At 40.4% G+C, this 14,985-nt stretch overlaps 1 protein-coding gene across 1 annotated transcript in view; it reads right to left on the reverse strand.

Moving 5' to 3' along the window:
* Positions 1 to 14,985, reverse strand: part of BRIP1 (BRCA1 interacting helicase 1) — a 164,754-nt gene that overhangs the window by 124,219 nt on the left and 25,550 nt on the right. The window contains exons 7-9 of the mRNA XM_063146787.1: positions 6,375 to 6,674; positions 3,812 to 4,033; positions 2,843 to 3,042 (exon numbers count right to left, since the gene is read on the reverse strand). Of these exons, the coding sequence (XP_063002857.1) occupies positions 2,843 to 3,042; positions 3,812 to 4,033; positions 6,375 to 6,674 (722 nt within the window). The remainder of the gene's footprint in view (positions 1 to 2,842; positions 3,043 to 3,811; positions 4,034 to 6,374; positions 6,675 to 14,985) is intronic.

Genomic DNA, 14,985 nt, shown 5'->3' on the forward strand with positions numbered 1-14,985 from the left:
GCTATTGGGCGGTATAAAAATGTAATAAATAAATAAATAAATAAAATAAAATAAATAAATAAGCCACTTTGGGCAGCTCATACAAGCTTGAAAAGTAGGATATAAACATTAAAAAAACACTAATAATCATTTGCAACATTTAAAGATTAGATGAGATATGAAACAACCTTACACTACATTGCAACAGATTTTACTTGACCCAATCCCAGAATTGCCTTTTTAAAAAAACCTGGGGTGGGGGAACCCAAACACTCTGGATTATTCTTAAAATAATTACATTAACTAAACAAACCAAAGGCAAAACTCCTTTTCCTCCAATGTGAGGAGCATTTTATTTATTTATTTATTTATTTATTATATCCCACCCTTTTTCCTCCAAGGAACCCAAGGCATTGTGCATAATCCTCTCCATTTTATCCTCACAACAACCACCCTTTCAGGTAGGCCCAAAGTCACCCAGTGAGCTTCCATGGCTGAGTGAGGACTAGAACCCAGATCTCCAAACTACAAATCCAATGCTCTAGCCACTACACTACACTGGCTCTCCAACACCACAGATTAGGCTCCAAAGAGATATACAATAAAACTTCCAGTTAAAGGCTAGGTTGCAAAGCTACCTAAATCCATCCACCAAAGGATTTAGCTTGAATTTTCCCAAACAGCATCTCCTTGCCAATTTTGAAGCTAATAGCTTTCAAAATCATATACTATGGAAGGCAGTGTTGCTGCTCAAGGAAAAAGTTTTAAAACACTACTGGGCACACGTAAAGGAGCTCTTTAAATCCAGGTTTTGGACATCACTGTTCTTTTAATTTGGGGTTGGGAGGAGACTTTTATTCAGGGAAGAGTCCCAGGACAGGAATTAATTTTAAAAGCCTAAGAATGCTCTATGCACAGCGGTTTGGGGAGGGAAAAATGTAAAATAACTAATACAGGATTGTTATAAAATGCACTCTTTTATTTATTGACATATTTTTAATTGTTGGTCATTTTATGTCTCATCTCTTGCTTTCCGCCCGCTGCTTTCACCACTGTTGGCAGACTTGACAGGAAGATCAACCTGAGTTTTTCTGATAAGGTTAAAAGGCTTGAGGCATTCAAATCTTCAGCTACAGTCCTTTCATCTGTGGCAAAAGATTTCTTTAACATATGAAAGACCCACCATGGGAGAATTCACCACCATAGGGGGGGAAAAAACGCTTGTTTTCAGCAGCAGAAAAACAAAAACAAAACATGAACCCTCACAGCATGAAAAAGATAATGAAAACCATACAGAAGGAGAAAAATTTTTTTTTTAAAAAACGGACAGAATCTTGGAGGTGTCCCCTCCGAGATCATCTGCAGCAAGTATCTTGAAGGTGTCCCATCTCATCTGCAATACTTCCTTTGTTACGTTTCTGCTGCCATAACTGAAGTTTGGACAAGCACTGGTTGCTTGGAAACATAGCAGGGGCTCATTAACGAGAAGATCAGTAATAACGAGACAAACTTCCCTGAAAGACAGCTTGCTCACCGCCATCAATGTGCAGGAGCCGGGGAACGTTGTGTACCTCTTGTGTTCTCAGCTCACCTGGGCACCCACGTGAGATCATGCCCCAGAATCCTCAACAAGGGTTCTGGAACATAGGGTCTGTCTAAACGCTCAGAAAGCGTTTAGAGAGTGGTGGTGTGGCGGCGATTATACGACAACACTGCAATCACACACCAGGGCTTTCTGCCGAACCTGCAGAAGAAAAAGTTGGGGACTAATACTGACTTTTTTCTCCATAGCAAGGCAAGGACGCGTGAAACGGTGTCAAGACAGCCCATTCCCTCGCTCCGGAGTTGCATCGGAGGCATGGCTGGGTGGTGCCTGGTGGAAGGCGTCCTGCGATTAGTCGCCTTCCACTAGGAAGAGGGCGGGGGCAGCTCAGGTCCCTGGATAACCGCCAAGACTCAGCATCGGGATTACCCAACACCATCCCAGGAGAGGGAAAGCACAGGGTTTTCGAGGGATGTGGTGCCAACCCAACACTGTGAAGACACCCTCATATGTTTGGGCTTTCCTTGTGAATAGTAACATCTGAAGGTAGAAAGGATGAAAAACTGCATTAACAAGTAGGACTGGCAACAATCTGTCGCCGTTTGGAGTGCTTTTGTTCAGGATTGCAGACACCACATTCCTTGCCCTTGCTCTTCCCAAGTTTTCTATCTCTGCACCCCTGCCCTGAGCATTTTCAGTCCTTAAGGGTTTTTCTTTTCCCTAAAGTTTTTTTTCCCATTTCTGAAAACTTGAGGGTCCCCCGAGGTTGCTACCTCCCTTTTATGCATGAGAGGTGCCATTTTAAACCAATAAGGACCAGCACTCAGAGAACAGAGATTGCTATTAGTTTATACGGTTTTAAAACCAAAACATAAAACACCTGATCTATTTTTTTTTAGCAATTTCTCCATTGGTTTCAAATAGCTTTTCTTTTTCTTAAGGGCTTCAGCTTGTCTACTTGGAGATGCTTGTTACATTTCAGTCATTGGACCTGCAATAAAACTAGTCAATAAAATGTATGTTCTAGTCCTGTAAGAACTACAGAATTTTAAAAAGTTGGACACTGAGCAGACATTTTTTTCCAAGATCTTCAAAATTAAAACATTTTGTCTGTGTGTGGGAGGGCAGAGTATCTCTTCATGCTATATCTAAACAATAGATTGCCTCTGCCTCTAATAATTAACTGGATCTTCTGTGGATGTGATTGATGGATGGATTTACTACTGATTTATTTTTGCACTATATTTATTTAAAGTTGCCTAATAACATAATTCTCTGGGCAGCTTACAGTGTAAAATGATAGAATTAGCTTTCTCTTACTTTGTCAGACTGTAGCATACAGCACGCAAGGGCTCATGGTCTTCCCTCCTGATATTGTTGTTCACCATAGTGTCCAGCTCTTCTCGGGCCAACTTGAGCTCAGTTTCTGTCACAGTGTAACTGGCCGACTCCCGTGCACAATCCTCAATATTATGAGCTTCATCTAAAATTACCACCTGGTTTTTCAAGTTAATCTCCATCTGAATAATAATAATAATAATAATAATAACCAACAAACTTAATAATTAATCAAACCAGCAAAAATACAAAATCAGCATCTGGGCAATTGGCATTATCTCTTCTGTTTGCAATGAAAAAGCTGAATTTGCTTTGTCAGGTTGTGAAATACCCATTTTTAATATGTTTTATTTGCAAGACGTCAGAGTGTGTAGTGGGTACAGCAGGCTTCCCCAACCTGTTGCCCTACAGATGTGATGGGCCGCATTTCCCATAATTCCATTGGCCATGGTGGCTGGGAAGGTTGTGGAAGTCTGGGCTGGAGTGCTGGATCTGGGTTGCAATCCCTACCCAGCCACAAAGCTTTGTGGATAACTTTGGGCCAGTTAATGCCTCTCAGCTTTGGGCCAGTTAATGCCTCACAGGGTTGCTGTGAGGATAAAGGGGGGAGCAAAGAGGGGCAGGCTTTTGTGTGAGAGAATAAATTAGGAGGCCTTCCATTAACTATAATTCGTTTCATTCAAACCGGGAAGCGATGATTGCCAGTTTGGTGTAGTGGTTAGAATGTTGGACTGGGACTGGGGAGATCTGGGTTCTAGTCTCCACTCAGCCAAGAAGCTCACTTTGGGCCAGTCACTCACTCTCAGCTTAACCTACATCACAGGATTGTTGTGATGATAAAATGGACAGGAGGAGGATCATGTACACACCTCGGGCTCCTTAAAGGAATGGTGTGATATAAATATAACAAATAAGTATATTACATTTGAAAACACTTGCATATATACTTACACTCTCTCTTATTTGTGAATCTAAAAGATAATTGTAGGGACAAAACACAATCTCAGCCTCCTGCATAAGCTCCCGAGCTGCAAAATAAGCACATGCACGTAGCCTCTTCCCCAGGCTCACTAGGTCTTCTATGTCCCAAGCCTGGTATTTCTTTCGTGTGGCTTGTAAGACGTGATGTTCACTAAGTTTATGGACTCCATGGTAGTAAGAACAAGTTGTGCCCTAGAAGTAAACGATTAAGAAAATCAAAATTTAAACACACAGTGCTAAGAACAATGATTGATGCACGTCAACGTATTTACAGATTTGCCTAAGTACATTTCAGGAGGACACTTAAAATTCATCATACTGGCCAAGTTCAGCTGTAAGAAGAAATCACGGTTGCCGCTATATGCGCAAGCATCAGACTCAACCCCCACCCCACCCCCACCTTACTCTTTTGTTGCTGGAATATCAGAAACATCTACTTTTGCTTTCAGATGAACCATAGTTAGAGAAACTTGGAGAATCATGGCTTGTTTAAACTCTAGTGAGAACTAACGAGAATTCAAACCAATGTTTTTAGAGGCAGACTTGTTTACTATCTACAGTTGAAACATACCACAGGCAAGTTTGGATGTAACAGGAAACTGTGGTTTGTTTAAACAGGGATGCTTCCAAGCTCCTCCTCAAGGGAAGCCATTCCATGCCTGTGCAGAACCTAGGAATCTGAAATCATTTGCACACCTGTGAAAAAGGGTGAATTCTAGAGAAAGGCAATTCTCATTAAGTTATTTCCAGAGCATAATCTCTCTCGGTCTATCGTCTGGTCTGTCAGATTATAACTTGACACATTTTAAAAATAATAAACCAATTTGGCCCTTCCCATAATGGCTATTTAAAGCTAAGCAAAGGCAGAGAAAGAACAACTCCCTGAAACTGTAACCTTTGGAAGCTCTCTGAGGCTTCCCAGACAAACGAAGGCTGATAACAAGACAAGAAAAGCTCATCCATGTTCAGCCTGTAACACAACCCTGAAGGGAGGTTGGCAGCTGAAGTGTTATCGCACTTGGGGGGCTCTTCGTTCGCAAATTGTCAGTTATCCTTTTATCAACTGACTTTTGCAATATGGTCTTGGGGTGAAAGAAGAGCACCTAAAGTGACAGTGTTAATTGGTCCTCATTACTGTTACACTTCACTCTCAGGGCCTGGGGGAGCGAGGGAACGGCATGGAGATGTAACACCTTGCTTAGACTTGTCAAGTACCAAAGTCACTTGAAAACAAGAGGAAAAGAAAAAGGGGAGGCACAGCATAACTGCGTATTCTTCTAAAAGGCTTACAAAAGAACTTGCCTGTTGGCTTTGGACCATATCTTCATGTGGTGTAGTGGACGGAGGGCTTGACTAGGACCAAAGAAACCAGGGGTCGAACCCCAGTTCAGCCATAAATCTGCTTGGGTGACCTTGGGCTTGTCAGAAACGTTCTGCCTAGCCTAACTCACAGGGCTGTTGTGAGGTTAAAGTTAAAATAACTCATCTGTAAGCCGAACACAATAATAGAAAAAAATATCTTGTGTGCTTATGTGAGATGCAAATATGTGGAAATAAAATGCAAGCAGGGGCAGTTTTAGGGATGAAAGTTGTGGTTCACCTGGAGGGCACCAGGTGGGGGAATGCTGTTTTATACTGAATGATAGCAGTGGTATGCATATACACATATAAATATATATCCACAGGAAGGAGCGAAATAAGACTTCCTGGCCCTTTTATGAGAAAGTGCCCTGGAAGGTCATCCGAACAGTATTTGGAATACTTCCTGGCAGGTACAAACAAGTCAACAACAGAGTCAGTGGCTATGTTCCTCTTCTCTGTACAAAGGTCTCGTAAGGCAATTTCCTCATTCTAATCGTAACTTCTATTCTATGTTGTTGTTTTTAATCTTTTGTATCAGGTGTTTTAACTATGCTTATATATTTTAAATAGGTGTATGTTTTAAACTTTTTTTAGCCTGTTGTCTAATAAATTAGTGATTGTGTTTTTATGCTTTTAATAATGACTGCTATTGTTTCTAATGGGTCTGTAACCACATAATAAGATGCTGATGCTGTGCGTGTGCGTGAGAGAGAGAGAGAGAGAGAGAGAGAGAGAGAGAGAGAGAGAGAGAATGAATGAATGTTTGGTCTTTCAGTGATGAGAGGTGCTGTGTGGGGAAATAGGGGCCTAAATAAATAAATATCCAAGATAGCAGGCAGTTCTGTGTGCAGAGTCAAAGAGCACCTCTGAATTGTGATAGCATACTTCTCCAGGAACACAAGTCTCCTTAGATTCAAGGACCTCCGCTTAAACAGATTGTAAATTATCTGAATGTTATTCTTGATACCACAGGGTGGGGTGTTTTCGGTTGTTGTTTTTACTAAGGGGGAGAGGTTACCAAGAAAAAACCCATTATTCCTGTATACATGCAAGAAAAAAATACCTTGGGTATTTCTAATGTTTTAAACCACACACCCTCCAGCATATGAACGGCAAGAAAATAAACCAGTGATTAATAGTAATTATTTTTTAATAAAAAGAAAGAACTTACATTTTTTGCTTCCAGCAACTCCACACATTTTTCATTCTTGTTGCTGCAACTAGATACTGTTGGATGAACGCAAGTCTGTTCCCTGCTAGAAAGAATGGTCATGCGGACCCCTGAATACGCCGTCCTCCGCATTTCTCTGGTAATCTGAGCTATTTGTTTGTGTGTCCGAGTTCCAAAAAATATTTTGGGGATGAATGGCCTCCCTCCGTTTTCTTTCTTCTTTGCATCAAAAGCAGCATCTTTGACTTTTTCCTCACCAGAAGAACAGGAACACTGAGAGCAGGGGCTGGAAGGCTGTAACTAAGGCAGAGAAATCTCATTAAGGATGTTAGTAAAGCACACACATATACAAATCCTGAGACAAGAATATATCCAAGTGCAAATCTTTGAAAAGGACTTAGATAAAAAAGAGTAATCAAATAGAAACAATTCTCAGAAATAAAGTATTAAAATGGATGTGATGTGATTTTTTTTTGCATTAACACCTGTTAAAGAGAACATTACTATGAAAACAGAATTTAGTTACTCTCGTCCAGAACTGTCTATTAAACAGCACTCATTATTGCACTGAGAGTTTCAGACGCAAAGCTACACATGAAAGCGCACTTTGCATTGACTAGAGCATTTTACTTTTGCAGCATATTGAGAATTGGGCAGTACTTTTTATATTCATTTTTTGAGTCAAAGGACATAAACGAATTGGAAAGCTCAGTAACACAGTAATAAAAGCAGCTAAAATGCTACTTTACTCAGAATATAACAAAGGGATTTCATTACATTCAGCATACAACTAAGTTGCAGTGTAGCAGCCAGGACCCACTAATGTTCAAGGCATAATTTCTCAACTAGAATGCTGACACAGACTTATATCTCCACCGTTTTTTCCACAAGTAAAACTAATCCAAGACAGCAGAAGTTTACTGGAGGTTAAGAACTTTGTGAGCTATGGCTGGGATATCGGATATATAGTGGCAAATAGATAAATCGAACAGCTTTCATTTAAAAATGCTTCTGGGCACTTAACACAAAATATCCGAAAGTTGAACAAATCAGCCTACGGTTGAAATAAATATTGGGATCAGGACTCTTTTTGATGGAGTCCTGACCTGGTAAAACTGCAATCCTATTTATTTTATTTATTACATTTTTATACCGCCCAATAGCTGAAGCACTCTTACTTGGGAAAGAGAGAGAGAGAGAGAGGGAGAGAATGTTTTATTTGTTTTAATTCTTTTGTAAGCTACTTTGGAATTTGTTCAAATCAAAGCAGCTATATAAATATTGCTAATAAAACAAACATACAAGCATTCTAAGAAGTTCAAAGCAGTTATATTTACAAACAATACTCAGGCAATGCTCACAACACTTTCACCTTTTTAAATTTAAGCACCTGCTCAAGTGTTTTTTTGGATTTTATCTAGAGGTTTCAGTTAATTTGTTTTAGAAATTATAAACAAACCTAAACCTGGAAAGCCAAGCATATTCACATTTTCATCCCAGATTTCTCTGTTATTTTCTCCACACCTCAAATTACACTAATTAAATATATGGTATTAGTGAATTATATGAGTTAATGCTGATTCCTGACAGGTACCTACAACAACAAAAAGACTCTGGTGGCACCTTAAAGACTGAACGAGCAATCCTATTACTCAGAAGTAAGTCCCATTGAGTTCAGTGGGGCTTACTTTCAGGTAAGCAGGTATAAGATTACAGCCTAAGAAAGTGAATACTAGTAAATATACCCCCACTATCATGATCTGTGCCCCCTTCTGGAGCGTCTTTTACAATCACTCCCTCTAATAGTGAACTCACTCAGAGTCCTGATGGCTACGCAGCCCAACAGGCTCACAAAAAAAAAAAAAGAGGGAGGAATTTGTGGGAACTCCTGAAGAAGTACAAAAAGTGATTTGGACATTTTTTTTAAAAAAAAAATATTGGCCCAGCCTCACCCCTCAACCTACCCCAAAAATAACCTAATGAAGACTGAGCAATGTCAAGAGACGCATCATGTAGAGAAGCAGCTGGAAAAGAGAACCAGGAAAAGAGAGCAATGGTAATGCAGGGTGGATTTTTTTTTTTTTTGCAAACTGAAGAGTTTTCCATAGTTCTTTGGGTTGCTAAAATCAATTAGTGTCTCGACAGTTTTCAGTACCAGCACTTTCCCCCTCAAATTTAAACAATGTAAGGGAAGTGCATGCAAATGTCTTTAAATTTTTGCAAGTATTTTAGAAGTAACCCCGGACATGTTTCAAGTCAAATAGTTGTGGTGTATTGAGACAAAAAAAATTAACATTCTTTTTAAAACTCTGCTGTTTACTATATTTAAGTAAAATAAACATAGAATCATAGAATCACAGAATAGCAGAGTTGGCCATCGAGTCAATTTTCCAGTGCAAATGACTCTATGCAAATGACCCTAGCTTGCATATAGAAAATTTCCAGAAGGCCCACATTATTTGGGAGTGAACAAAATGGTGGGACATAGCCAGCTGGTTAGAACCCTGAACAGAAGCACTCCTGATAGGGCTTGAAGATACGCTGTAATGTTTTGTTGCAGTATCCACTTCTATTTAATTAATACACAAACAATACTGGATAAAGTTGGTAATGCTGGTAACAGGATAACTCGGCTACCTTTGTTCCAGTCTAATTACTTTGTCACTAAGGAACTCCCAACACTTGCACACTTACTTAGAAGGCTGTTATAAGATTTTAATAAGGAGGAAAGTTGATCGTTAAAAGGGGAACGGGGAGGATCAAAACACTGCAGAAATAGCTTGCTGAATTGGAGGAGAAGGTGGAGAATTATTATCCACCCTTAACAGCAGCCTAGAAATAATTTTAAGATTTAGGTAGATATTATTATTCTCATTATACATTAATATCCCACCTTTTTTCCTCTTTCAAGGAACCCAAAGCGGCTTTACACGGTATCCCTCCTCTCCATTTTATCCTCACAACAACCCTTATTATCATTATTATTGTTATTTGTAAAACCAGGACATAATCTTCTTGCTATTAAAAAAAAAAAGACACAAGAACCCAAACACAGAACTCTTGTCAGGGTTTTTCCCCCCCTCCCTCCTCTTAATTGTAATCAGTAAGATTATCCTTCATAAGCAAATGCGAAGTCACTGGGCGCGTTATGCCACAATACCAGGGATCAACTGTCTCTTGGCCTTCGCTCTGTGGAGAAGCGGGTTCGAATTTCCCCTGGTCCCACTCAAGCTTGTCCACCATTAAATATTACAATACACGATAGAATGGAAGTAAATGCAACCCTTCAAGAGCTGTCACTCACTGGGATAAAAGGTCCGCTGACGTGCCAAATAAACAGGCCGTCAAAGCAGATAAAGTTACCAGCCGTGCTAGAATTGTTACATTTCTCTCTCAGGTTGCTAGTAACAGCAGGTTTCATTACGGTGTGCTGCCACATTAAATAGCCAGTTCCAAATATCCTGCCTTCTCTATATTGAATAATTACTTATTCACCAAGAGGATAAAAGGACGCGTTATGAATGGAGCTCTTGTCAGCGACAGAGGAGGAAACAGCTGACAGGCGGTGTCCATTACATATGCGGCCTCCATGGTATAGTTGCACAGGGGGGTGAAATGGAATTCAAATTATAGCGCGTGATATTTCTGTACAGACTCTGGTTTGCTCTTTGGAAAACGGGAAGTAGAAAAAACGCACTCGCTGTTTCTCTCACCCACGGTCACACAATATTTAAGATATTCGCCAGTATGGGGAGTGAACAGATTGTTGTACAAGACAAGGTGCAGGTTTGATGGAACCCCTGCTACATTAGATAGGCCATAGCTCAGTGGTAGAGCACCTGTATGGATTCGATTCCTGGCTTCTCTAGGTAGGGCTAGGAGCGAACCCCGGGAGACCACTGCTGCCAGTCCGTGTCGATAATACCAATGGACCCATGGCCTGACTCAGTATTAGGCAGGTTACTATGTTCCATTGTTGGGTCTATTTGTTTTAAGGAGAAGTATTGCAGCAAAGTACTACTGGCTAGAAAACAGTATATGGAAGGGCCAAGTTATGGAGAGAATGTAGCATGGTGGACTTGAGCACCATCCCAAAAGCAGAATGCCATAAATCCCGCTTCCCCATAACCAAAATTTCCACCACCCACGCCTTCAATTTCTGTGCCTGCACCAAGAGGGCTGACAAGAGAAGCAGATTTGGCCTCTAGCTGCTGATTCAAAAGAACGTAAGAGTCTTGCTTGAGTAGACCAAAGGCCTGTCTAGTTTTGCATTTTGTTCACACATTGGCCAACCAAACACCCAAGAGAAGTCCACAAGCAGGACATGTGCAACAGAACCCTCCCACTTGTGATCCTAGCAACTGGCATACTAAGGTTCACTGCACCTGATATTGGAGGTCATATATAGCCGTCTTGTCACTGACATTGATAGTCTTGTGCTCCATGAGAAGATTCCTGCTCTTGAGAAATGAGTCAAATATGATCAACAAAGAGTCATAAGTGCCCTGCTGGATCGGACCGAGGGTCCATCTAGCCCAGCACTCTGTTCACACAGTGGCCAACCAGCTGTCGACCAGGGACCAACAAAGCAGGACAGGGTGCAACATAAACCTGCCACCCATGTTCCCCAGCAACTGGAGCACACAGGCTTACTATCAGGGCTAGTAGCCATTGATAGACTTCTCCTCCAGTCATGCGGCATCTTGAAGACTAACACATTTATTACAGCATACCTTTTTTTGGACTACAGTCCACTTCATCAGATCTATGCAAAGTTATGCCATAATAAATTTGTTAAGTCTTTAAGGTGCTGTAAGACCCCTTGTTGTTTTTGCTGCAACAGACTAGCATGGTTACCCCTCTGGGAGTTGAGTATCCACTATCCCAGAGCAGAGTAATATGTGCATTGATGCTATAATCCAAATCAAGATGATCGGAGAATTTAATTGACTTTCAGTAAAAACACAAATGCCTTTTATGGGAGGGCGGGATTAAAATGTATTTGGCATTAACATTTTATTTTAGAAGTATATATAAAGATATAAAATAAAGACAGCAAAAGCTGTGAGGAGCTGGAAAAAAATAACATTTATTTTACAGGTGGCCTTAAAAGTTTTTCTTAAAAGGGTTGAAATTGGCATAATACTGCCTTTAATAAGCACTTCACCCTCTACTGCAGCTTTAAAATGTTGCCTTTTACTTTAAAAAAACCAACATCAGGAAAGTAGTAAACTTGGTCTGATTTAATAGTCACCAGTAAAATAGTATAAAACTGCTCTGCAGTAGTCATAACATTTCTCAAAGCCACAGACGCCACCAGCCAAAAAATAAAACCTTTAAGAAGGTGCCTAACAGAGGGGAGAGTCAATAGGGAAAATTTACAATTATAATTTTAGCAACTGACGTCTTTGTTTTATTTCTGTTACTAAAGAGGAATTTCTCCCCTTTCTCTCTTCTAGCAGGAATCAATTTTTTTTTAAAAAAAAAAACGTCTTTGGGGATGAACCTATACACTCATTTTAAAGAACATTAAAAGTTAAAACAAAACAAAACCCAACTTTAAAAAGTAACTGAAGTGTGGTGTTGCCATCGATTCATAATTTTTATCAGCCATTCTGATTTTGTGAGCTGCCTCCATAAGATGTAGCAAGCTGATTACGGTCACTTTGTCAATTTAGTGCAGTGGGGAGGCAGAATAACCTATCTGGAATTTCAATTACTGGATATCCTGTTTCAAAGATAGGAATTGGTGAAAGAGGTAGTCAATGAAGAGCAACAGCATTTTTTTTCTTCGTTAAGCAAACTAATAGGAATGACTTGGTTTGACAAAATGTAATTTATGGCGGTGTTCCTTTGTTCGTCATCTCCACTCTTGGTTCTGAAATGTCTTGTGTAGGATAACCAAGGATTAGAAACGCCCTGCTTGATCGGATGAAAAAGCCTATCTAAAACAGTGTCCTGTTTCCCACAATGACCAACAAGATGCCTTTGGGAAGCCCAGAATCAGGACATGATGCTTGTCACACTCATTTTGGCGCTGGGGATTACATCATGACTTGTAGCCATCAGGGCACAATCCTATGCATGTTTAGACAGAAAAAAATCCTACAACTCCCAGAAGTTGTAGGATGTTTTTCTTTCTAAACATGCATGTAAATGCACTCTTATCTTCTATCCTCCATGAAGGTGTCTAAACCCCTTCAAAGCTATCAATGCTAGTGACCATCAACCACATAATGTGGCTGTAAATTCCATGAAGAGGGCCTTCCTTTTTTTCTATCTGCCAACTGGATGATTTCTAGTATTATGGTATATAAAATGTACTGGGACAGAACAACTCACATGGACAATAACATGCAACCAACCAGACAAAATGATTAAGGGCAAAAAAGAAAAACACATGTACCTCATTGACATAGCAATACCTAATGACAAAATTGTTGTAAAAAAGGAAGAGGAAGAGAGAGGAAAATATACACCAGTGCCCATGGAAGTTGAAGAACTATGGCAATAGAAAAAGGTCACAATTATTCCATTAGTCACATCAGTCACTGGCATATATAGAAAACCTTCAGAAACTGGGCCTACCAAAATATATCCATATCAACATCCAGAAAGCAGTCATACTTAAAACATGCTCAATTGTCAGGAAATTCCTGAATCAGTAAAAGACAGCATGATCTGGAAAAGCCCATCATGTCCATCTAGAAAAACCACCATGAGCGAGAAAGAGATACAACAACAACAACAACAACAACAAATATAATTGTGGTGAATGATTGGGACTGGCTATAATGTGCCAAGTTTAAAAAGTGGCAACCCCCAGGCCACAAAAACCTTACCTCATCCTTTTCCTATAATTTGATGCAAGTTACAATAAAGAAAACGGAAAACTATTTAAAATGTAATGCTGGTTTTGATATTTGCTTTTATTTTATTTTAAAACAACACTTATATTTTTAGTTTAATTGAAAACATTTTACTTCTGTATGTTAAAAATTGAGGATTCAAATCATAAAGATACTTTATGTACTACTGCATAGCGCTCACATTTTTTAAAAAAGATAGAGAAACCAATACAGCATTTCAAAACTAAAAAAACAACACTTAAAGCCAGCATTTCCAAAATATGTTCACTAGCACAATTTTATGAAGTCACCAAGCAAATTTAATGCAGAATGTGGTTCCACCTTCAATCTAAGTAATAAAAGCAATAACCTACAAAGTACTTGGCTTATGTGTCCACTTTACTGTTGCAATAAAAGAAATATGTTAAGTGTTGGTGGCGAGCAACAGACGGAGGACAACAGACGGAGCAGTTTCAGAACCCCCAACAATCTATCCATTACAGTGGCTCAGTTCAGACAACACATTAGTCAACACAGTATGAAAACTTCACTCAACAGTTTGAATTTTTAGGAGGTACTCCCCACACATGTTCTAACTCCAACGTTGTGTGACTGTGGGCTACCATGGAGTTGAGTAAAATCCATCACAACGTTTGATTGACAATTCCTCCACCCTCTCTCCTCCCCGGGTCCTCCTCATGGTATCCCATCAGCCAATGCTGCAAAAAAACAATCCCAGCGGTTCTCCTAGAGCGGCACTCGCTCCTTGCCAGGGAACTCTGTAGCCAACACAAAAGTCAACACAATGCAACGGAAAACTTCACGGAGCCCTCCACACGACACACAGGATCTCTTCTCTGCACAGCGTGGATATTCTACATGGAGTGTTTTCCAAGAAAACCTCCACCATGGGGTGGAGTTTTCCCGCTAGACAACACATTTCTCTACGGTGGTATAAAAACTCCACCGTGGAGTTCTAAAACCACCGTCGAGAAATGTGTTGTCCGAACTGAGCCAGAGGTTCTTCACCACTGAGCGACAAAACAGAAAAGTCCAAGAAACAGGCCAGATTTACTGTCAGACAGAGTATGGAGCCTACCTAATGTGCCCAGTTCCGTAGTAGCAAGAAAGGGCTTCAGTTTGTCAATTATTTCATTTACTATAATGTTTTCATCACAATCTGGATTTCTGCTTCAGATACCAAATATTTGGGGCTCTCCCTGGCATAACCCGGAAGCTCCTGGAGACATCAGACTTTCATCACATCAACCTTGGCCTACCAGGGTTTGGGGCTCTCCCTGCTCTGTCTGGCTTTCCTGTAGTTCTCTCTACTGGCCAAGGTTTCACATTCCCAGGGGCCCACATTCACAGAGCCCAGACGCAGGGAAGACTATAGACCTGTTATCTCAAGAAAGCAGCAAAGAATGAATGTAGGAACGCAGGAATCTGCTTTATACCATTTTCCATTAGTCCAGTATTGTCTGCTCTTGACTGACAGTGGCTCCCAATGGGGCTCAGGTAGAGAGGTGTCTTTGCCATCACCTGGTATCTTAATCCTTTTAACTGGAGATGCTGGGGATAAAACCTGAGACTTTCTGCATGCAGATCATATGTTCAAACCACCAAACTATGGTCCCATCCCCCCCGCCCCCGGTTAAGGCTGATTCCAAGCCAGCCAGCTTTCTATTTGCCATCATTGGTGCCGGCAATGGAGAACAACTATTGTTTACAAGTGAGGGAAGGGCCAAAAATAGCAAACCATT

Source organism: Elgaria multicarinata, chromosome 22, assembly GCF_023053635.1.
Source record: "Elgaria multicarinata webbii isolate HBS135686 ecotype San Diego chromosome 22, rElgMul1.1.pri, whole genome shotgun sequence".
In the NCBI taxonomy this organism is placed as follows: Eukaryota; Metazoa; Chordata; class Lepidosauria; order Squamata; family Anguidae; genus Elgaria; species Elgaria multicarinata.